General features: G+C 37.5%; 1 protein-coding gene across 6 annotated transcripts in view; it reads left to right on the top strand.

Moving 5' to 3' along the window:
• The window catches only part of LOC143756820 (transcription factor COE3), a 108,314-nt gene extending 87,114 nt beyond the window's left edge, over positions 1–21,200 (top strand). For 2 of the 6 annotated variants that reach the window (XM_077247564.1, XM_077247565.1), the window contains exons 12-15: positions 10,418–10,483; positions 11,360–11,534; positions 14,560–14,742; positions 18,404–21,200. In XM_077247564.1, the coding sequence (XP_077103679.1) occupies positions 10,418–10,483; positions 11,360–11,534; positions 14,560–14,742; positions 18,404–18,435 (456 nt within the window). In that variant the 3' untranslated portion in view covers positions 18,436–21,200. Of the gene's footprint in view, positions 1–10,417; positions 10,484–11,359; positions 11,535–14,559; positions 14,743–16,984; positions 17,201–18,403 lie in introns of all 6 variants that reach the window. The other 4 variants (XM_077247562.1, XM_077247560.1, XM_077247563.1 and 1 more) reach the window with 4 other exon arrangements.
• Positions 21,201–22,655: the final 1,455 nt, after the last annotated feature.

Here is a 22,655-nt window from a genome sequence, read left to right as displayed (position 1 = left end):
TTTGCTGGGGCCAGGCATGTATCAGGTTTATCTATAATTTCATTTCCAGTCCCAGGTTTGGCCGTGAGCACACACCTCTCCGTCCAGATAGATCATGAATATGGACGTGATTCAGGACGCTCCTCTGTCCCGCAGGCAGCTGCATTTCTCTCTGGCATTCGGGACACACGTTCGCAGGCAGTCGCAGGTTACCACGAGGTTAACGACCTGTGACCTGGATTATGGCATGTCTTATGAACTCAGAATAGTGGTCTCTCTTAGCAGATGAGTCTGCTTCCAACACAAAACAATCAAATGCACATTAAATTAAATGAAAAGTCCTGTTGTTTGCATGTTGAAATGGGCTTTCTGCTCAGTCAGAGAGAATATGTACTTTATGTACATGTGGTAGCTCTCTGAAGCCCTGGATACTGGGGCTAGTCTTCACACTTTTTACTGAAGTGAATATTTTTGAATGTCAATTTCTGTATGAATGTGAATCTTGAACCTAAAAGCTATTGAACATTACAACTATGATTGCCCAGGAAAAACTTTTTGTGACAACATGCACTATTGGCAGGTCATATTGTTACACTATTTGTGTTAACTTTGTGGTGATTAACAATTTAATTAACAGACATTAATCAGGATTTCAGCTTAAATTAAACAGCAAAGTAATTATGAAAAAAAAAATACAACAAAAAAAATACAAAAAACAGTATGTAAAATGTAACAGACAAATATCAAGCCATTGTTTTGGTCAGCAGATATTTAAATTAATAAAGTCCATTAAGTACAACAACATGTGACTTGCTCATTTGAATTGACAAAAATGTTTTCTACTTTTAAAGTAAATACATTTGTGCAGTTTTAGCTTATTCAGATATTGCTTGCGTGACAACTAGCCCCGGCCTCCCTTTTAAGACCTGTTTATACTTCCTTGTGTCTTCTTCAAAGAGGAAGTATGTTATTGACTTCCTTTGCCTTGTCATGTTGGCGCATTTTACTTTATCAGTTGCTCTTTATTAGCACGATAAGCTTATGTAAGAGTGTGTGCGTGAAAGTTGTAATGTTGTATATGGATGTATGTGTGTGTGTGGTGGACCTCTGCTCACCAGGCTCAGTGTGTGTGTGTGTGTGTGTGTGTGTGTGTGTGTGTGTGTGTGTGTGTGTGTGTGTGTGTGTGTGTGTGTGTGTGTGTGTGTGTGTGTGTGTGTGTGTGTGTGTGTGTGTGTGTGTGATTTATCATTGTTAGGGGACCTGTCGGATGGCTTGCTCTCCCGGGTCAGCTGATCTGCTCTCGCCGGGCGCTTGAGAACCATCCTCCCATAATTGAGCCCCTGGAAAGAAAGCAAGGGGAAAACAGGAGGAAGAAAAGATAGGAGGAAGATAGAAACAGGCTTGTCGGGAGACAGCCTTCAGGGCTAGAGAGCCGAGAGCCGGGCCAATCTAAAGTCAAACAGACTCACCTTGTTACCTGTGCTGAATGAACTGTAGAGCTTCTGAGCAACTCCTTGTGACCCATTCTCCCACATACACTTCACACACACACACACACACACACACACACACACACACACACACACACACACACACACACACACACACACACACACACACACACACACACACACACACACACACACACACACACACACACACACACACACACACACACACACAGAGAGAGAGAGAGAGAGAGCAGGGGGCCAGGAGTGTTGAGATGGTTTCACGCTGTGATGCTGGGCTGTGGAGGTCTGTGAAAAGGAAAAGGAGAGGAACACAGCATCTTGATGCATCGTAACACGTGCTCTCTGCCTTTTGGCAGGTAGAGTGAAGAGATTAACATGCAGACATGAATCCAGCTCATCCAGAACACCTCTCAGGGGAAGGAGCCGCTAGCACGCTTCCCCGAGCGAATCTCTCGTAGAGTCCGAACCCTTCCTGGCCTGTTTCTTAAAAAGAAAGGTTCCAATTAGAACCGAAAAGAGTTTTACAGACAATTGTTCAACAAAGAGAGAACTTTTTTGTTACGATGTTCTCTTGCAGTCTGATGCTAATGCTAAAAACAATGCTAAATGCAAATACTAAAATGCAGCTGAGCATATAATCACACATAATAGGCTTTTAAAAGGGAGGAGATAACTTTTGTTTTTGATGTTGGGGATGAATCAGAACAAACGGTAGCACTTTATTTTACAATCCTGTTCCCAATTTACATACTATTTACTTATTACAGTAATTAATTACAATAACTGGGTAATAACTAGGTACTAAACCTGAACCTACACCTAAACCTAACTTTATCCCATGTAGTTACCTTATATTACCCAGTATGTTCTTAGGTAAGTACACTGTAAGTACATGTAAGTGCACGTACTGTAAAATGAAGTGTAACCGAACAAACTTTATTACCTGTCACTTGGTAAAATGGTTTGGCCCAGTGTTTATTTACAGATTAATTTTAGTATTACATATATATTATTATTAATATATTGAATTAGCTTTATTTAGTACTTTATTTGTATTATTACTATATAGCCTAGGTCTGATTTATTTTTCCATTTTAGTTCAGTTTATTTATTTTCAGTTAGTTATGTTAGTGCTTTAACTTAACATTTTTTTTTTTAATTTAGTTACCAAGGCAAAACATTTTTTAATTTTTCATACAATATTTATATTTTATTTTAGTTCAGCTTTATTTCAATTAACAAAAATGTTGTTAATAGTTTTAGTTAATAATAATAAATATTGTTCATTCCATGCAGACATATCACACTTCTGCTGTTTTTTATGCATTTAAAAAACTTGTTAATTTTCCTTGTCAGATTAATCATTTTGCAAGACGTTTTGAGGTGTTGGCATTTGCGCTAAGGGTGCCCAGAGGCTATTTGCGTTGCGAGACAAAGCTCAGAAGATTGTGTTTACCAGTAGCATAAAGTCATATAATTTGCAACATGAAAAACATAATATCATTTAATAAAAAATAAATAAAAAAATTAGTGTCTCAAGAGCCATATTGCCATCTCAAGAACCTTTGAAATGTATATATATATATATATATATATACATATATATATATATATATATAAAGGGTCCTATAAAGCTGAAAACAATTTTGCAAAAGTTATTTTTCAGAGTATATGTAAGAACCGGGGATGATGGAGTGGTCCGATTCCTCCAGTCGCTGACCCTGCAGAGGATCACTCGCAGTCCTCTTGGTAGCACAAGAGACACTCCTGTCTCGTCCTTAACCTGTGATGCAAGGACCCTTCGTAAGATCCCATCACCTGATCCCCAACATTACCTTGGGCTCCTGGGTGAGAAAGAGAGGGTGTCGAATTGGGGCTCTGCTAAGAAAGACCACCACCCTAGAGTAATAAAGATCACAGGATGACTAATTGTATGCCTGGTAGGCGGCAGATCTTTACACCTCGACAATCAGCTAATAAGACAAAAGGCCCAGCGCCTGTCTCTCCCAGGGCCGGGTGGCACACCTCTGGAGCCCAGACTGGGGTCAGGTGCTCAGGCCGACCGGCTGTAATCATCAGCGGGTCTACTCGAGGGCAACTGTCACCTTATCAATCATTGATTGCATTTCATTAGGGGTATTGAGCCTCCGAGTGATATTGAGGTTATAGAGCAGCTTGACTACAGGGAACGCAGTGCTGATTTGTGCTGGCAGACTTATTTTGACAGGAATGTGCCGGACTTTTTGTTTTGGCTGAGAAAGTGATGTGAAATAGTTTGTAGAGATGTGTGAGGGGAACGTGTGTAGAGTAGCCGCAGGTCGTTCTGTAGACGCCACATAAATAATGAAGTAAAGCTAAGTCCACAGAGCAGAACTGTACGGTTTATTCACCTCGTGGCTGTTTGAAGTCATTTCATATCTCTCCTTTTTCTCTATTTCTGCATGCCTCACTTTCTTATGTTTCTCAAATAATTGTTTTATTTTTATATTTTACAGGCTAACCAAAATAGTTTAGTTTTACATGTATAAATGTATTACTTGTTTTAATCCAAAGCGACTTGCAAATGAGGAATACAAAAAAGCTATGAAAAAATACATTCTTATTAATTTTATTTAATTTTATTCATTTAAATATATCACAAAACACTTTTACAGTGCACTTAAAAACGTTTTTACTAGTACTGAATGATAAAGCTCAGGGACACATTCAAACAAAAAAATAATTTTACCTTATTATTATTATTATTATTATTATTATTAATCATAGCTGCTGCAGTATAACAATAAAAAAATAGAACTTTTTGCTGACTAGCCCATGAAAAAAGAGGCCACCCCAAAGTCTTGATGAAAGCCACATATCTCTATAGGATTTTCTTTTTATTCTCCATTTAATATAATATAATTTAATATAAAATCTGATCACTTACAAGCCTCAAGATGACTTAAGTTTATACACTGTAAAAATGTATTTTTCATTAAAAAATATGTTTCTTGCCATTTCTTTGTAATTATTTGTGAATTTACTAGGAATTTCTGAGAAAAAATTGTTTCAAAATAAATCCTACAATAATTTTTTAGACTCTTAGGGTTAGGCATTTAATAAAATCTCTAAACCAAAGTAAGAGAGAAATTCACCTCTAAACCAAAATCCTACTTGAATTTTTTATCATTTATTTATCCAAATAGTACAAGTTCGTATTACATTATTTGTACATTATGACACAGAACATACAGACTACTGAATCTGTGCTTGATTTGTTGTTTTGTTTAATGCAAGAATGTTGTATTTGTCAATGTGTTTGAAGATGTGAATAGTTAACCATGAGTAAATGTGTGTGTGTGTTTTACGGAAGTGCTTGTGTGTGCGTTCATTTTGTGCCAAAGGGCCCGTGGCAGGGTGTCGTAGCCAGCTAGCATCAGAGACATTAACTAACTTCTGTTTTATAATGGAGATTAATGAACTGAGCCGGGGCCAGAGGGAAGACAGGACAGGAGAGGAGAGCAAAGGAGAAAGAGGGTATGAAAAAGAAAGAGAGAGGGAGCGAGATGAGGGGTGTGCCAGTGCCAAGGCTGTGTTGGTGACAGATTGCCCACTGGGTGTGGATGGCAGAGTGCTGTTGAACCAGGGACAGGTTGTGCGGCTGGGGCCGGACACAGGGAATTGCAGCGGGGAGGCGGCCTGGAACAAGAGCCCCATACCTGGACAGCATCAGACACGAGAGCAGGGGACAACCAAACCACAGAGACACATACAGATGGGCAGAGAGAGGGAGGGAGGACTGATAAAGAAACATACACAGGGACACTGTAAGAGAGAGACGACCAGATGTACAGTAAAACAAGAAATACTTTATGAACAGGTGCGCAGCGCACACACACTTCAAATACTGCACTCATAAGAACATGCTTTATGCTAATAGATGAGTAACACTGAGTGCTATAACAATAATGCAAAACAATACAATAATCAGAAAGAGCTTTAATACCAAGTTTGCTTGCACACACAATTTTTCCAGTGCACGCATATAAATACAACAAGATACATAATAATGAAATAATTAAAATATGAAATAGTATAAAGACATTCGGTTAAGCCAGAATAGACATATTTACAATTTTATGGATAATATACAGTAGTATACTATAAAAAAGTATGCATACTGCAAAAAAGTATATGATCAATAAGTTATGACAACATGTGTTTATATATTGCTTTAACTCATAAATAAAAGTTGAAAATTGCTTAACTTTTTTTGATAAGTTATACAAAGATTTGACTTATTTTTTAAAGTCGGTTTAATGTAAAGCTGATTGTACTTTAAACGTTAAGGCAGCGACTTTTTTATTACAAGATATTGCACTAAACAGTGGGAGTACATAAATATGAGTTATTTACTGTATGTGTACATGATTTTGTTACCTTCAATATTTTTTTTCTACCTGATTTGCCATTTAAAATAAATTTTGTTGCTGTAACCTAATTAAATAAGGTTGATTTTGTCATATTAAATAAAATATTTGCTTTTAATCTTTGTTTATCTGGTATAACATTTTTACAGTGCAATAAAAACACGTTTTTAATAACACTGAACTATACACCCCAGACAGACATTCAGATTACATATCTCTTATTTTATCATTATATTATATTATTATATTATATTATATTAATATATTACAATATTTAAATTATAATTCATTGTTATAATACGGTAATAGTTAAGTATTCTTTTTGTGTAAATAGTTCACAGGTTGTTTTGGGAGGTCTTGTTTTAGGTGTTTTAAAGATGCTCTCTTGTTCTCGTTCTATTCTAATCATGTCACTTTTTTATTCAGTTTTGGAGTTTACAAAACAAGTTCCTACTCATCACATTATAACTAATGTAAAGGTTGAATAAACGTGTTATATTGAATAATGCAGGAACAACAGAGCACAAGGTCTCAACTCTCTCTCTCTCTCTTTCTCTCTCTCTCTCTCTCTCTCTCTCTCTCTCTCTCTCGTGTTTGTCATTGACTTGAGCCATCTGTGAGGATCGTTACTGCTCGTTGTTGATTGGCTGAGAACTGTTAGTTCTAAGGTCATATTTTGTCGTGGGAAATGCAAGTAAATGAGGATGAGGAGGAGGAGGAAGCCTAATGCCCCCATCTCCATATGCCCCCCGATCCTCTCTTGCGTGCATGTGTGTATGTACAGTATGAGCACTACCACGCAAACAGTCCCAGATGAGCTCTTAAAGTTAAACTCCAAAGGAATATCACAATATTTGGTGGTTTCCTGAGCATGTTTCTGCCTCTCTGCCTGATCTGAAGGCCACTGTTGTTCTTCCTCGTAAATGTAACAGTTTCCACACAGTGTGTTCAGAAACTCAGCCAGAAAGTGTTCAGTTTCAGGGCCTCGTGGCCTGGCATAAAACAGTCACTAAGAGCTGCACTTCACATATGCAGGCATGACATACATGTGAGAAACCTGAGAGCTAGTGTTCCAGCATGAGCTCTGCTTTTCTGCATGTATTAAGGCATATTTGTTTATTTTAGCTTCAAGTGTGTATGGTGTGTATTTCTATAGCCTTGATGCACTTTTTGGGGACAGACAGTATACAAATGTCCCTAGATATAAGAACAATCTGAAAATGTTTTTGTTGATATATTCATGAAATGAAATGGTTCGTAAATAGTGTCTTTATACATTTCTAAAGATGCTAAAAGCTTTGTTTTAAGGTTAGGGATAGTTTATTGCTTAATTTACGAACAATACATTGACAAGTAAAATTTGTTTTAAGATTTTATTTAATTTTTACTCACATGTACTTACTTACTACTTATTTGAGAACTAATGTTCCAGCATGAACTCTGAATTTTTTACTATTAAGTATTAAGGTATATTTGTGTATTTTAGCTTCATTTGTGTGTGTTTCTAGCCTAGATGCACTTTTCGGGGGAAACTATTTTAGAGAAATGGAAATAGAAATAAGAAAAATCTGCACAAAACTTTTTTCTGTCTAAATCTTCAGAAGATAAAATTGTTCGTAGATAACGTTGTAAAACGTATTAAAGAGACAGAATCGTATTTTTTATACTATTTTTGAAAAGGAACCCCAGATGTCTAAACAACAAATTTCTAAATGTAATACTCAAATTCAACAATAACAACGGTGTAAATAAAATCGGCTTAAAGTAAAGTACACAGCCGTATTAATTATTCATACCCTGGTGTATGCTGGGAACACCAGTACCGTAAAGCTAAGTGTATTTTACTTGATTCCTTTGAAATATACTCAGATTTGTGAATAGGGTTTTCTGCCTTGCGGTCGATACTTGTTTGTTAATATAAGCAATATTTACTTTAATTTCAACATGCTTGAATTGTATACAAATGTAGAATTAGTGTAATTTTCCAATGTGTGTGTGAGTGTGTTTGTGTAATATTTCAAATGTGCGTGTGAGTGTGTGTGTGTGTGTGTGTGTGTGTGTGTGTGTGTGTGTGTGTGTGTGTGTGTGTGTGTGTGTGTGTGTGTCTGTGTGTGTGTGTGTGTGTGTGTGTACAGACACAGGCTGTTGTTCTCACAGTACAGTAATGATAGGTTTGCCAGCAACCCCAGCTGCCTCTTACCTGGCAACTCTTGAGGGAGAAAAACAACTAGAACTTCATCTCTCTCTCCCTCTCTCTCTCTCTCCCTCTCTCTCTCTCTCTCTCTCTCTCTCTCTCTCTCTCTCTCTCTCTCTCTCTCTCTCTCTCTCTCTCTCTCTCTCTCTCTCTCTCTCTCTCTCTCTCTTTCCTAACATACTCACTCACTCACTTCCACTTTATTTGTGCGCATTTCCCTCACTTTGTCTTCTTCTGTCTTCTCTCTGTCCCTCGAGTCTTTTTTCCTTTGTTTTCTTCCAACCCTTTCCCCCTTTGCTCATCTTTCAGCGCTGTTTTCTGTCTGCATCTCTGTCTTTCACCTCTCGTCATGAGATTTACAATTACTCTGCTGTTTCCTCTCTTTCTCCTGCTCTCTTTTTTGTCGTTTTATCCTGATTTCATGAACTGCGTCTGTAGTTCTTTGGGTCAATCTTTTCTCTCTTTGTCTGTGTTTACTCTATACTTTCATCTGTCTCTTTCTTTGTTTTTTGTGCTCATACAGTCATGTGAAGCGTGTGTGTGTGTGTGTGTGTGTGTGTGTGTAGGGTAGGTTTCAATGTAATACCCCAGGGAGCTCCAGTAGAGGTTGCCATAATACCAGCTCTGGCTTCCTCTGTATCACCTCCACACCTCTCTGTCTGTCTCTGACATGAGGGAGGGAGAGAGAGAGAGAGAGAGAGAGAGAGAGAGAGAGAGAGAGAGAGAGAGAGAGAGAGAGAGAGAGAGAGAGAGAGAGAGAGAGAGAGAGAGAGAGAGAGAGAGAGAGAGTGAGAGAGAGTGAGACTGAGAGAGAGAGAGAGAGAGAGAGAGAGAGAGAGAGAGAGAGAGAGAGAGAGAGAGAGAGAGAGAGAGAGAGAGAGAGAGAGACTCCTCTTTAGCCTGAACATGGTGGCTCAAATGTTTATTGGCACCCATGGTCACATGAAGAACTTTTAACATCCACAGTTGAAAAAGTTTCTTTATTTGTTTTTTCAAATGTTCTTCACAATAAGAAAAAAGTATTCTTTTTAGAACTGTTCACTGAACTGTTCATTGGGGAACTAAAAATGGAACATTAAAATGATCAAATGGGACATTAAAGATCTTTATAATGTTACAAAATATTTTATTTTTAAATAAATTCCCACAAAAAAGGAAGCAGCGCAACTGTTTTCAAGATTGATGATAATAAGAAACGTGTATTTAGAATCAAATCAGCATATTAGAATGATTTCTGAAGGATCATGTGACACTGGAGATTGGAGTAATGATGCTGAAAATTCAGCTTTGCCATCGCAGGAATACATATATTAAAAGAGAAAACAGTTATTTTAAATTGTAATAATATTTCACAATATTACTTTTTATGTTCTACTGTATCAAACAAATGCAGTCTTGGTGAGCATAAGAAATTGTTACTGACTCTAAACTTTTGTATGGTAGTGTATTTCTAGCGGGGGGAAAATCAGCTAGACAACATGTCGAATTTGTCAGCAGAAAGAAAAGTATTCTATAAAAAAGGCTATATATTATTTTTTATTATTTTATTTCTGTACAATAACATATACTGATGAGCTCATACAAACTAATATCAATTAGAAATGACAGAACTTAGGACAAGGTAAATAGATAAAACCAATGTGTTGTTCAAAAGTGATTTGATGTTTGCACCTATGAAGTGGAAAGGGGGTGAAGACAAAATGTAGGAGAGAAAGCTTATAGAAGTTAATTAAGTACAGATGGAGCAGAAGCCGTTGTAACGTGCTCATGTCCTCTCTTGGTTTGGGTTCTCTCAGTGAGACCAGAATGGAGTCTGTGGGCCAGTGGAAACGTGTGACTTACACAGGAACACTACAGGATAACACGCACAAACACACACAGTCACACACGCCGTGTGAAGAATGACAGTGGAGCATATGTGTAGTCTGAAAGGATCGCAGCCCTGGATCACTGCTTGTGTGATTTGGCACAGGTTGAGTGCGTGTATTTGTGTGTACGTGTGTGTGTGTGTGTGTGTGTGTGTGTGTGTGTGTGTGTGTGTGTGTGTGTGTGTGTGTGTGTGTGTGTGTGTGTGTTTGTGTGACAGGTTGGTGTAAATGAGATTCCGACAGCTTCTTTTTCTGTCTGCCTCATCACATGTTTTATTTCTCTTTTTGAGCGTGGCTTGCTTATATGTAGTAAAAAACTTTGGGAAAACTTGAAACATAAAGAACATGATTTATTTATTTTATAAATTATACTTTTTTTATGGTGCTCATTTTTGCTGTGCGGTATGTTTATGTTTTAAAATGCAAACAGTGCTGATTTACAGTGTCAGAGTTGGAGTATTGGACTAAACTCTGTGTGTTTGTGTGTGTTATTAGGAGGTACTGCTGAAGAGAGCCGCAGACCTGGTGGAGGCGCTGTATGGGATGCCTCATAACAATCAGGTATGAAAATCACAAGAAATTACAGGATTTTGTATTTATTTATATGGTGTGTGTGTGTGTGTGTGTGTGTGTGTGTGTGTGTGTGTGTGTGTGTGTGTGTGTGTGTGTGTGTGTGTGTGTGTGTGTGTGTGTGTGCGTGCGTGCGTACGTGCGTGCGTGCGTGCGTGCGTGCGTGCGTGCGTGCGTGCGTGCGTGTGTGTGTGTGAATAATCAGTACTTTTTCAATATTTAGTAATTATATAAAGATATATATATATATAAAGAATAATTAATTTGTGTTTTTAGATAGAATTATTATAAATAATTCTATATAACACACCTTATATTAATATATATTTTTATGTAAAATTGTATATACTTTAACTAATTAATAATAATTATTTTTATAGATATATTTAAGACATAAATGTAATATTATTATTATTGTTAAGAATAATTCATATAATGTGTATTTATATAGAATTATTTATAATAACATTTGATGTGAAATATAGAATAAAATTAAGCGTTACCAATATATCACACATTTTATATTTTCAATAATAATAATTTATGTAACTACTTATATAATTAATGTAAATATTTATATAACTTTACATTTCGGAAAGCTAAATGAATTATAATTTTATAATTATTAAAGTTTTTAAAAAATATATAATAATTATTAAAAAATATTGTTAAGCTATTTATCATGTGAAATATTAATGAATTAATATTAATAATAATAAATCATTTTTTTCATTAACATTTTTATTCAAGGCCATTATTGTTTTCTTTTATACTTTTTGCTATGGTTGGAGCCACCATTTAATTTAATATCTTGAAACCCATTTCAACCCTTTCTCTCTCTCTCTCTCTGTTGTCTGTGTTGGTCAGGAGATCATTTTAAAGCGAGCTGCAGACCTGACGGAGGCGCTGTACAGTGTGCCCCGGAGCCATAACCAGTTGCCCTCGCTGACAGGCTCCAGCGCTCACTCAGGCATGATGGGAGTTAACTCTTTCAGCAGCCAGCTTGCCGTCAACATCTCTGAGGCCTCACAGGGAGACCAAGGTCAGTGTGTGTGTTGATATGCAGTATTTAAGTCCCGAATCACACATGCACTTCAAAAACTTGTATCTACGGTTGTCAATCTAATCAAATTTACTGCATACATCAATATTTAGAAGTCAATATATTGTTTGTTTTATTTCCATGTCATTGAATATGAGGCCCACAGCTAAAAATTGTACAATCAAGACTCGATTGAAGGTGGTACTTAATTTACACACAGTTCAAGGGGCATGCTTAATTGTGTTCATATTTTTATCGCACTATTTTCTTTTGAATTAATTTGTCTAATGCGTTGCATTGATAGCCGTACAAAGTGTTTGACTGGTTCTGATTGAAACATGATTTCGTGATTTCACGAAACTCAAAGCTACTTGACAAACTCAACACTTAAATTCAGTCACACAGGCTGTCAGCCCGTGTCTGGATCTGTTCATCTGTCTTTTAGTGAGCTTCACACCCAAATACAGCCCCGGACCAGCAGCACTGCACATGACCATCACATGGCTGTGTTTTGGCAGGCCTGTCACCCACAGCACTCAAAACTGCCACTCACACTCACCTGCCCATAGAAACGATACGTTCATCAGAGTGGGTCTGTGTGTGTACACACTCCCTGTCACTCCTGAGAGAAGTGTGAGCCACAGGCTGTGAACAAGCCGAGAGACTCAGAATGACAGCGCTACCAGAATCAGACACGTTATTTGCAAATGCAAACGCAGTATATGAGCACAGCATGCATGCACTTGGGTATGTGTTTGAATTAAAACCAAGATTATAAGCAAGTAGCATTTACTGGTTTACAATTCTGAGAAATGGCAAACACTCAGCGTTCATAAAGCAACGTCATAAAGCATGATATGTTTCTCGAGCACCAAATCAGCATATTAGAATGATTTCTGAAGGATCATGCGACACTGAAGACTGAGTAATGATTCTGAAAATTCAGCTTCGATATCACATGAAAATTACATTTTAAAATACATTCACATAACTATTTTAAATTGTAATAATATTATAATATTAGCTGACTGCTAAAGCATGGTGTCAACATCAAGGTCATGAGTTTGATTCCACATAAATGGATAAAATGTATACATAATTGGTTAAAGTTGGTTAAATTATTTCAGGAACTTGAATTTTTTGTTTTTTCAATAACCATGCATAAACAATATCCCCTTTCGAAAATACAAACATGTACATACATATTGCTCACATATTATGATAGCCCTGTTTGTGGTGAATAGAGTGTAATTACATCTTTGCCATTAATATGTTTATAAGCAACTGAAAAAGCACAAATGTCAGGGCATGTCAAAACATCTCAAGGACCCCAAAAACAGCTTAGGCCCCAGATGGTTAAAAAGCCACTAAAATCTCTAAGAAGTTGTTTAAAACATCTGAATTATGTAATTTCTGCACCACTAGTGTCAATAAACAGAACTGCAATTTCCTTTGGACTTGTATGTGTGCATCTCATGCCCTGTGTGTGAGCATTTCCATGCACAAGTGTTTTCAATATCGCAGCGCCAAGCCATGTTTCTCTTCACCCACCAGCTCTGACACTCAGACAGGAAGTGGGAATGGATGTGAGATGAACAGATCGCTCTCCTTATATCAGAGAGAGAGAGAGAGAGAGACACACAGGAAGACAGAGGCACTCTCTCTCCCTTGACACTCTGCTTTCCCTCCTGCTAGCACTCATCCCGTTCTCCTCTCGTCTGTTTTCCTCATTCACGCAGGAAAGGAACACCTACAGGAATCCATGAGGTCATGGGAAAGGGCCGTTAGCTATTATAAAAATATTGCATTACATACTTCATGCTCATATGCAGTGAAACTTCAGCAGGATTTAATTCGGTTAGCCCGCTGCTTTTTCTCGTTCATCCATCAAACTAATTATTGTTTCAAGTTCTAATTAAGTTTTAAACTGATTTACAGAATGCACCACCTCTTTTATGCAGCTTATCAGCCCACGTAGGTAACAGTTTATTTAGGGAAGTTTTTAGATTAACGAACATCGGCTCTCTGCTAACGAATGATATTTGTGTCTTATGATGCAGTTATGTTGCCACTCATGTGACTACAACATGATAAAGGGCTGTTGATCTGTTAGACAAACAGAATTTCACGATTTCCTGAATTTATTACTTGTTTTCCAGTTTAAAACTGTAAATTTGCTTTTCTTACTAAATTGAATTGAAATTCATTCCAAATTTAGGGTCAGTAAAAAGAAAAAGAAAATGGTTGATCGAAAGTGACAGTAAAGACATTTGCAATGTTACAAAAATAATATATTTTAAACGAATGCTGTTCTTTTGAACGTTCTGTTCATCAAAGAATCCTCAAAAATATTAAGCAGCACAACCAGTTTTCAAAAATTCAGCATCAGATCAGCATATTAGAATGATTTGAATGACGGAAGACTGATGCTGAAAATTCAGCTTTGCTGTTACAGGAATAAATTACACAAACTTGTATTAAAAGAATATGATCTTAGAAAGTTTGAAAGTTGAAACAATAGAACGTTGCTTAAAATGTGGAAAATAACTTGCAGTTTTTTATTCATTGAGTTTTTACTCTGTTTCCTCATCCTAGGAGGTTAATAGGGTTTTTACTTACTGCTAAAAAGAGCTCTCTCTCAAGTCTCGGTGATCTCCATGTCTCTCAATATGGCTCTGCTCCTGTCTCTGACCATCCGCCACGCGAAAAGAGTCTAAAACACCCAAACACTGCTGCTTTTGGGAACATAGACAAAGTTTTGTACTGAGTACTGAAAGTACTGAGTACTTTCTTATCAGCGGTCGGATATCTTGTTGGTAAATGTTCTCACACTTACCAATGTTTTCCACCTACTAGAAACACAAACCCAGCATGTCACAGACACACATTATTCCAACTGCAACATCTACAAACAACATCAAGTGTCTTAATAAGCAAACTTAATAAATCCCAGGGCTGACGTGGTTCATATTTGAACTTCAAGCTACAAGTGTCCTCCTTAACCTGTCGCTGTCTTACATTCCAGGTTACTCTCGTAACTCAAACAGCGTGTCTCCTCGCGGGTACGTGCCGAGCTCCACACCTCAGCAGTCCAACTACAACACCATCACCTCCACCATGAACGGATACGGAGCCGGAATGACCAACCTGGGCGTCCCTGGATCCCCGAGTTTCCTCAACGGATCCGCCGCCAACTCTCCTTACGCAAGTGAGTGTCCTGTTGGTCAGCTAACAGATCCTGAAATTCCTGCTGAAAAGACTATTAGACTTCTTAACTAGTTTAACCAGCAAGACGTTTCACATTCAGTTAGTCTCACTAGCTAGGCTACACTCTTAAAATAAAGGTTCCAAAAGGGGGGTTTGTGTGCACAATTTTGTTTTCCATCCTATTTTGGGTTCCCAAAGAACTTTTGAGTAGACAGTTCTTTTCTTAAGGCCCCTTCACACCTATAATGATAATTATAATTATCAATATTATGTTTATTAGCATGCAGTGGAGTTATGTCATCTGCCGCTTGAAATGCTGAGTGCTTTAAAGTCAGGTGGAGTCCAATTGGCAGTCAATTGGCTGTTTTTAATCATTCATCAGCTTGAAAAAAACGTTCTGAAAATTATTCCAATAATATTGTTCCTCTGTATCATTATCGTTATAGCTGTGGTGTGGACTTCCCTATTATATGGCAATGATTATTAAAATTGTAAACAGGGTTCGCACAAGGTCCTTGATGTGTTTGAATTTAGCTTTTAGAAATTTAAGGCCTGCAATACCTGGAAAATCATCTTGTTTTGTTAAAAAGTGCTTGACATTGAAAAGGAATGTATGTATGTATGTATGAGGTTTGCACACCTGAGAACGAATATAAATTTTGGAAATGGCATTAAATTTAATTCAGCATTATTCACTATATTCTCCATATGCAGTGTTCAAACCACCCTAATTTGACACCCTAATTTGAGCAACCAACCACAGCTCACTTTTTTCTTTTATGGGCATTTAAGGCCGGGTTAAAAAACAAAGATCTGCACTTTTGTGCTGGAATGGTTTAACTGGGAAACTTGAAAAGATAAATGTTTTATTTGAATGATGTATTTTGAAGGTATAAGCAATAAGAGAAAATGCATTTCAGGAGTTTGAATTCTTGCAATGAAGAAGTTTAGTTTTAGTTTTGATCGCAGTCTTTAGTCTGAAGAACATTTTAATAATCTGAGGAACCTTTTTTCCACTATATAAAGAACGTTTTGTGCAATGGATATTCTATGGATGATCTACATGGAACCATCAAGAAAGAACCTTTATTTTTTTAAGAGTGTAGACTGACTCATCTACAAACCAGCCAGGAAATGTTCGATACTAATTGTTTCAGCAGGGTTACTGTTAACTCATCAGTGTATGTTTAGGATTCTGAATGGTTGTCTAAATTCAACTGTTGTGAGTCTAAAAAGTTTGTGATTCTGCATATCACAACAGGCATGTTTGGTCACAACTCAGCCAGCGTCTTAATTCTAATCTGAAATGCTAAGGTTGTTTGTTTGTCTGCGTGTTCTGTGAGGGAAAGGTTATTGTCTGTCTGCTGTTCCATGCACTGCGAAAGTCTCCATCCGAACTAACTCCACGAACACTCATATTTTTTCATCTCCTTTCATGTCTAACACATTAACGACTCCTCCATACCTTTCACTCACTCCGTCTCACGCTCGCTTTCTCGCTGCGGTCAGGATAGTGAGCTTTCTGTCTGCTCTTTCATGTAAATATGTCTGCTACTACTGTATTTTTTTTTGGGGGGGGGGTCACAATGTTGGAGGCCTGACAATTACAAATGAGGTTTATATACTGAAGACTGTTCATATATTCGATATATCGCAGCTGTATTTTGCGTGATTGGCACTTGTTTGGCAGGCCGAGCTTTGCGGAAAGCTGTTTCGGGGCAGGTTTGCTTTCCATTCATTATAAAAATGGGAAACAAGTTGGCAAGGGTTTTCAATTGGAATTTCATTGAAGAAAATTCATTGTGGGTTTTACTCCAGTTTGGTGAGAAAGCTCAAGCTTTCTGCTCAAGATTCAGCGCCAAGACCATTGGCTTTTATTACCTGTCTTTCTCTCAAAGCATGCAGATGACTGCACATTAGATGTCCTGATAATATCGTCTATTGGAATGCTTTACGTATACATGTGTCAATAAAAGAAAGCAGCTCTCATGTTGATGCTTCTGCAAAAGTGTGGTTTGGCAGTCAAATGTGGACTACATTGACATAAATACTCTTCAAGAGTTCTAAGTTATGGATCAACTTTGCAATGCAGGTGTAGCACACGGTTTCATTCCCATAATACCTCACTCTGCCATAGCCCCTCCCCTTCAATTAACCCTCTAACAATCGGCATGACCCACCTCATAAATCTCATCTTTGTGTGTGCGGGTGTGTGTGTGTCTCTGTGTGTGTGTCTGTTTCAGTCACCCCCTCCAGTCCTCTATTGGAGCACCATGCCTCCTCTTCCTCCTCCTCTTCATGCATCCCTACTTCCATCTCTCTGTCTGCGGGCCCTTTCTCATTCTCTCCTGTCCATATGATCTCTGCAGTCAAACAGAAGAGCGCCTTCGCGCCTGTCGTCCGGCCACAGACCTCCCCGCCCCCCACCTGCACCAGCACCAATGGGAGCAGCCTACAGGGTGAGCACCCCGCCCCTCTCCTGACTCTGAGCCAATCAGGAAACAAGACCCTTCTTTAGAATGTGTCAATGAAAAAAATGGCACTACATTTTTGAGGACAAAGTTGATCCATAACTTTCTACTGTTTACTTAGATTGGTTGCATTTACAACAAAAAATAAATAAAAATGCTTTAGTTTTTCATGCAGGTGGTGATCTCTGTTGGGGAAAATTAGTGTAAAATAGTATCAAAATTACTTCAGAGTTGCATGGAGTCAATAACTTATTCATAAAAGATCAATTCTCATGTTACTTGCATGTTATGAGCCCAAAAACTTTCTTATATTCTCAAAATGTTACAATATGACTGTAGATCAGTTTGTACTAAGGTAACTCTTAACTTTAAACTGTTAAACTGTAGTAATGTTAGCTATGCTAAAAAATATTAGACACTCCAGACTGACTGTGGTATGAGCTGCACTTTTGACCCGTAATAACCATAATTGAATGGTTCAGATAGGTCATACACTGCAAAAAAAAAAACTAAATTATAACTAATGATTTTCTGTCCCATTACAAATAAATCTTGGGAAGAAAAATTACTTGTGATATTAAGTCTTGCTTTCTTAAAAATTGACAAAAATTAAGTTTTTTTTTCTGCTTAAAATAATAATAAATATCTGCCAATGAATGGGTTCAGAAAAATTCAACTTAATTCAAAGGGAAAACAAGATTTGTCTTTCTGATCCCAACGGCAGATTTGTTTATTGTTCTTGTTTTAAACAAACTCAACTCATTTAAAAAAAAAAAAAAAGACTTAGGCCTGGTTTCACAGATAGGACTTAGACTAAGCCAGGACTAGGCGTTAGTTAAATTAGGACATTTAATTAGATTGTATAAACGTGCCTTAGAAAATACAATTACTGGTGTTCATCTTGAGACAAAAGAATGGCACTGACATTTTAAGATATGTCAGTGCAAGTTGTTTTCAATTAAGGCGGCTCAAACATGCATTTTAGTCTGGGACTAGCTTAAGCCTTGTCTGTGAAACTGGGCATTAATCTCCTAAGTCAAATGTATCTTGATTTAAGAATGTTTGGATGTTTGTACTAAAAAATCAAGTATTTTATTGAAAAATCAATTTTTACAAAAAAAATTCAATCAATCTGTTATTTAAACCGTCTCTATTTTTGTCGACTAACCTCTTGTTGTTTTTCTCTTCCAGCTATGGCGGGTCTGATTGTCCCTCCCATGTGAAGAGGAACATGATCTTCCTCTAAGGCTTCATTGAGCCCACAACAAACAACAAACTCACTGGCTCACCAAATCTGTCTGCCACTCCCTTATTGAACATCACCAGTCCTACGAGGAGCTGCCCGAAAAGAACAACTACACCTGGATCACTAAAAATATATATATATATGAAAATGTCCCATGTCCTGAAATGTCAATAGATGTGTTTGTTTTGCCCTCTACAACTTCATCCTTGGAGACTCTGAGAACACCGTACCGGATGGCATTTCGAGCAGGACAATAAAAGCTGGATAATATCGCAATGTGAACGAGAAGCCGAGGTTTTGATACGTCCACCACCGTAGGGGCTTCTTTGCATGGCTGATGTTGTCTATAGACTGGTTCCTCTTTGTTCGTTTCATATTGTATGTCTGTCCTGTTTCAACCGTGAGAAGAGAGATGACACTCATCCAGATGGGACTGCCACAGCTCAAAACGCCAGTCGAAATCGATTCATCCCTATTTACTAAATGCAATGTCTTTGGTTTTAACATCAAGCTGATTTTATTCCCTTCCGCTTTTGTTTTAAACCATCAGAGTGGTGCACAAAGACGAAATGATCCCAGACTGAAAACCGTGATATTTAGCAATGATCAGGATGATGGATGTCAGCCGTTTTTTCCTCATACTGTTTCTGTAGTTCCAGTGTAGTTCCAGGTGTGTGGATAGGTAGATTTAAGCCAGGAATGCTTTCTGCAGTTTTAATCACATTTAGGTACCAGACTTATTGTTGAACTTCTTATTGTGCTTTTTTGTATGTATTTATAAAGTTCGTTTCGGGATTTCTTTGGTGAGTTAGGCCTGAATAATAGTATCAAATATCTGTCAACACATTTGATGTCTTAATACCTTTTAGATATTGTAAAAAGAGTGAAAAATAAAAGGGATTACGCTTTTTTTGTAAAAACAAAAACAACAATGACAAAAAAAAGAGGTCTGGACATGGCCAGGACACCTGTTTTTTTAAAGCAGGGTGTAAAACTTCACCACTTTTGTAAAAAAAAAAAAAAAATCGACAAAACATTTTTCAATCGTATATTTAATGTTTTCTTTTTGCTAAAAGCATTTGTGTTCTTGTTCCTCCTCTTGTCTTGTGTGTTCTTGTGAAATGTGTATGATCATAGTTATTTCCTAATGCACTATTTTTGTTGGGGCACTTACAAGAGCTATGTATCTTAGCAAGCAGAAGAAAATAATAATGATAATAAAAAAAGAACAAAAAAAGAGAAAAACTTATACAAATATGCACCAGTATGTTTTCAGATGATTTTCTTGGGATTACTCTTTGCTTTGGTCATTATAGCTAAAATCGTTCATCATGTGATTTTGTTGATGTTTCTAAAATGTTTCCATAATACTTCTCTGTCCTTGTTGAGGTTTATTTTAAATTAGATATTCATTGTTTCGCCACACTGCGTCGACTGGTAAAATGTCAAAATTTCTATGCTGTCATATCTAATGTGCCACATGATTATTGTATCACATGTCCAGAAATGGACTGTATCAGAGGAGTCCAAACCTGTTGAAACGCAGCACATTTTGACGTGGAACCATTCAGTGAGGTCAGTGTGGCTAGTGATATTGTTACTGTTGTTGCACACACATGCACAAGTTATGCAATCTGTATTTAAATGCAAATCGCTATCCACATTTCAGTGGATTAGTTGTGAAATTAAATATTGGAAGGAGATATAATGATGCCTTAAAATAGGATGTGCTCCAACATTCCAGATCAAAAATCAAGGGGAAAAAAACTCTAAGTCTGTGATATGATACATGAAAAATGGCAATTTTCTCAGTAGAGAATGGCAAAAGTCTCAGTAGAGAAAATATGGAAAATCATTGAGGAAATATGACATATGTGATCAACATATTGCAGGTTGTCATCTTTGGTTGGACACAACCAAATATCACTAACTGTGAGCACTTGAAAACGACGTAAACTTTTTATATTCCAGTCATGGTTTTTTTCCTATTTTCTTGAAGTATGTGAAGATGTGTGTTTGCAAAGATGACATGTGAAAGAAATAGTGGTTTCTGAATACCTCTTTTAATTTCACAGGTGACGTAATTACTTCATATTCGTCCTTTTGGGGTTTAGACATACATGGGGTAAAGAAAATACATTTGACAGTGCCCTATTATACTACAACAGATGAATTCAATCTCAAAGTTCACATGAAAACATCTCAGAGATCCAGCTTGGCTGGACACAGTCAAACACACACACACACACACACACACACACACACACACACACACACACACACACACACACACACACACACACACACACACACACACACACACACACACACACACACACACACACACACACACACACACACACACACGTCCATCAATTTCACCCATGCATTGAGTTTCCTAATAGCTTGTGAAAGTTTTTTTGTCATAGATTTAGAGAGCTGGCTTCTGCTTTCTTTCTCAAACCCTGTTTTACCCTGTTTTCTTTGGAAATGTTGAACTCAAAGTGAAATGAAGAAAGGTACTGCATCTTTGTGAAATATGAAATATTATATCAAAATATATCAAAGCACAATGTTTAATTAATGTCTTTAGAATTCAGATAGGGAGATGTATTCTACTTTCCTTTTTTCTCTCTGACCATGCTGTAAATAAATGCATGTTTTTTTCCCAGATTTTTTTCCCCTGTGATCCCGTGCTTTTTGTACAGAAACAGAAAAATAAAGATTACATTTGGCTTGAAAGCATTTTGTTAAGCGTCTTTATAATGTGAAAAGCACAGCCTCTTTTTCACTTTCACAATGTTTTAAAACATCAACAGTCCATCGAGTTATAAAAGTAACTTTTTATGCTGTGCTTCTCAGCATGGGGTGGACCATCTCAGGCCAGAAATCTCCAGCTCCGCTCCAACCTTCACAGCGAGGCTCATCCTTCCAAGGTTTCGACCTTTTGGTCTGCTCCGCCTGCCAGCACTGCTCAGTTGATGGGATATATTTTTGAAATCTTATCCAAAGACCACATTCAATTTTTTTCAAGAGTTTTGGCCCTCAAACCCAACGCGCTGAACCTGCATAAAGACACATTGACCCATGCAGATCAGAATCAATCATTCCTGAAATCACTCCAGCACAGTAATTTTCCTGAGCTCTCTGCTTGGATAGGACAGAATGTGGGAGATATTCAGAACGTGATTTGTGCTCATGTCAAGGAAATATCTGAGACATGAAGCTGGTGGCCTTTTGATTACCTCTAGAGTTTGACAGTCTCACAAATTGCACAGTCGACACTGGCTAGTTTACAGCATGTCTGTCTACACCTAAAGTCAGTCTTACTAGCTGCCCACTATATCTCAGAGCAGAAGTTTAATGGACAGGTAGAAGAGAGAACACAAAAGTGCAAAAAATAATCATTTGGCCATGTTTTTAAGTATAAATCAACACAATTTAAAGGTTTATTCTTACAATGAAATAAGAAAAAAAGAAAACAATTGTACACATTTACATGTATTGGTGGCTTCAATGCATGCATCAATACGCATGTGTACAAGGGAGAACCGTCATGTTAATGTGAGCGTGCTCAGTGTAACTGCATTAACGTGTGGTTTTGCACATCTACAGTGAAGAGTCAGCAGCAGGTCATTTGAAGTCTTGTATCTTTATCTTCTGGGTCCTCACAGCCTTTGATGCCATTGGGTAGAAGAGCTTGAATCAAAGCTTTAGCTCATAAACAGGAAATCTGCTTGGTATCTCCAGAACGTGTGGGAGTTTCAGAGCTCCGTCTATCTCTCAGTCCATGCTGTCGAGACCAGAATCCACAACCCTGAATAAGCACTAACACGGCCCTCCTATTGTTGCTCAATGAATATCCACTTGTCTGTTTGTGAGTAGGAGAATGTCGTTCCTCAAAGATGCAAGGCTGCTATCAGTGTCTTAGTTTTTCCATGGAGAGTTTTGTATTTCACTGCCATCCATACGTCAGCCTTACGATAACAATTTCACGCTTCCAATACCTCCACAAAGAAATGACTGGCGCAGCCAAATGATGGGCATCTTGTGTAATGCCTGCTACAAACTGTGCAATTTGGCAATCCTATAAGATCATTACAAATCACACTGTACGACATGGATGTAATAAACTTGGGAACGACATGTACTGTATGTAGGCTGTACAAAGATGAAACCTTTTAAATAGTACTCTAC

This window comes from Siphateles boraxobius, unplaced genomic scaffold (assembly GCF_051911475.1).
Source record: "Siphateles boraxobius isolate OS27281-9 unplaced genomic scaffold, OSU_SipBor_1 3, whole genome shotgun sequence".
Classification (NCBI taxonomy): Eukaryota; Metazoa; Chordata; class Actinopteri; order Cypriniformes; family Leuciscidae; genus Siphateles; species Siphateles boraxobius.
The sequence above is the reverse complement of the archived record's forward strand: the minus strand, read 5'-3'. Positions and strand labels throughout refer to the sequence as shown.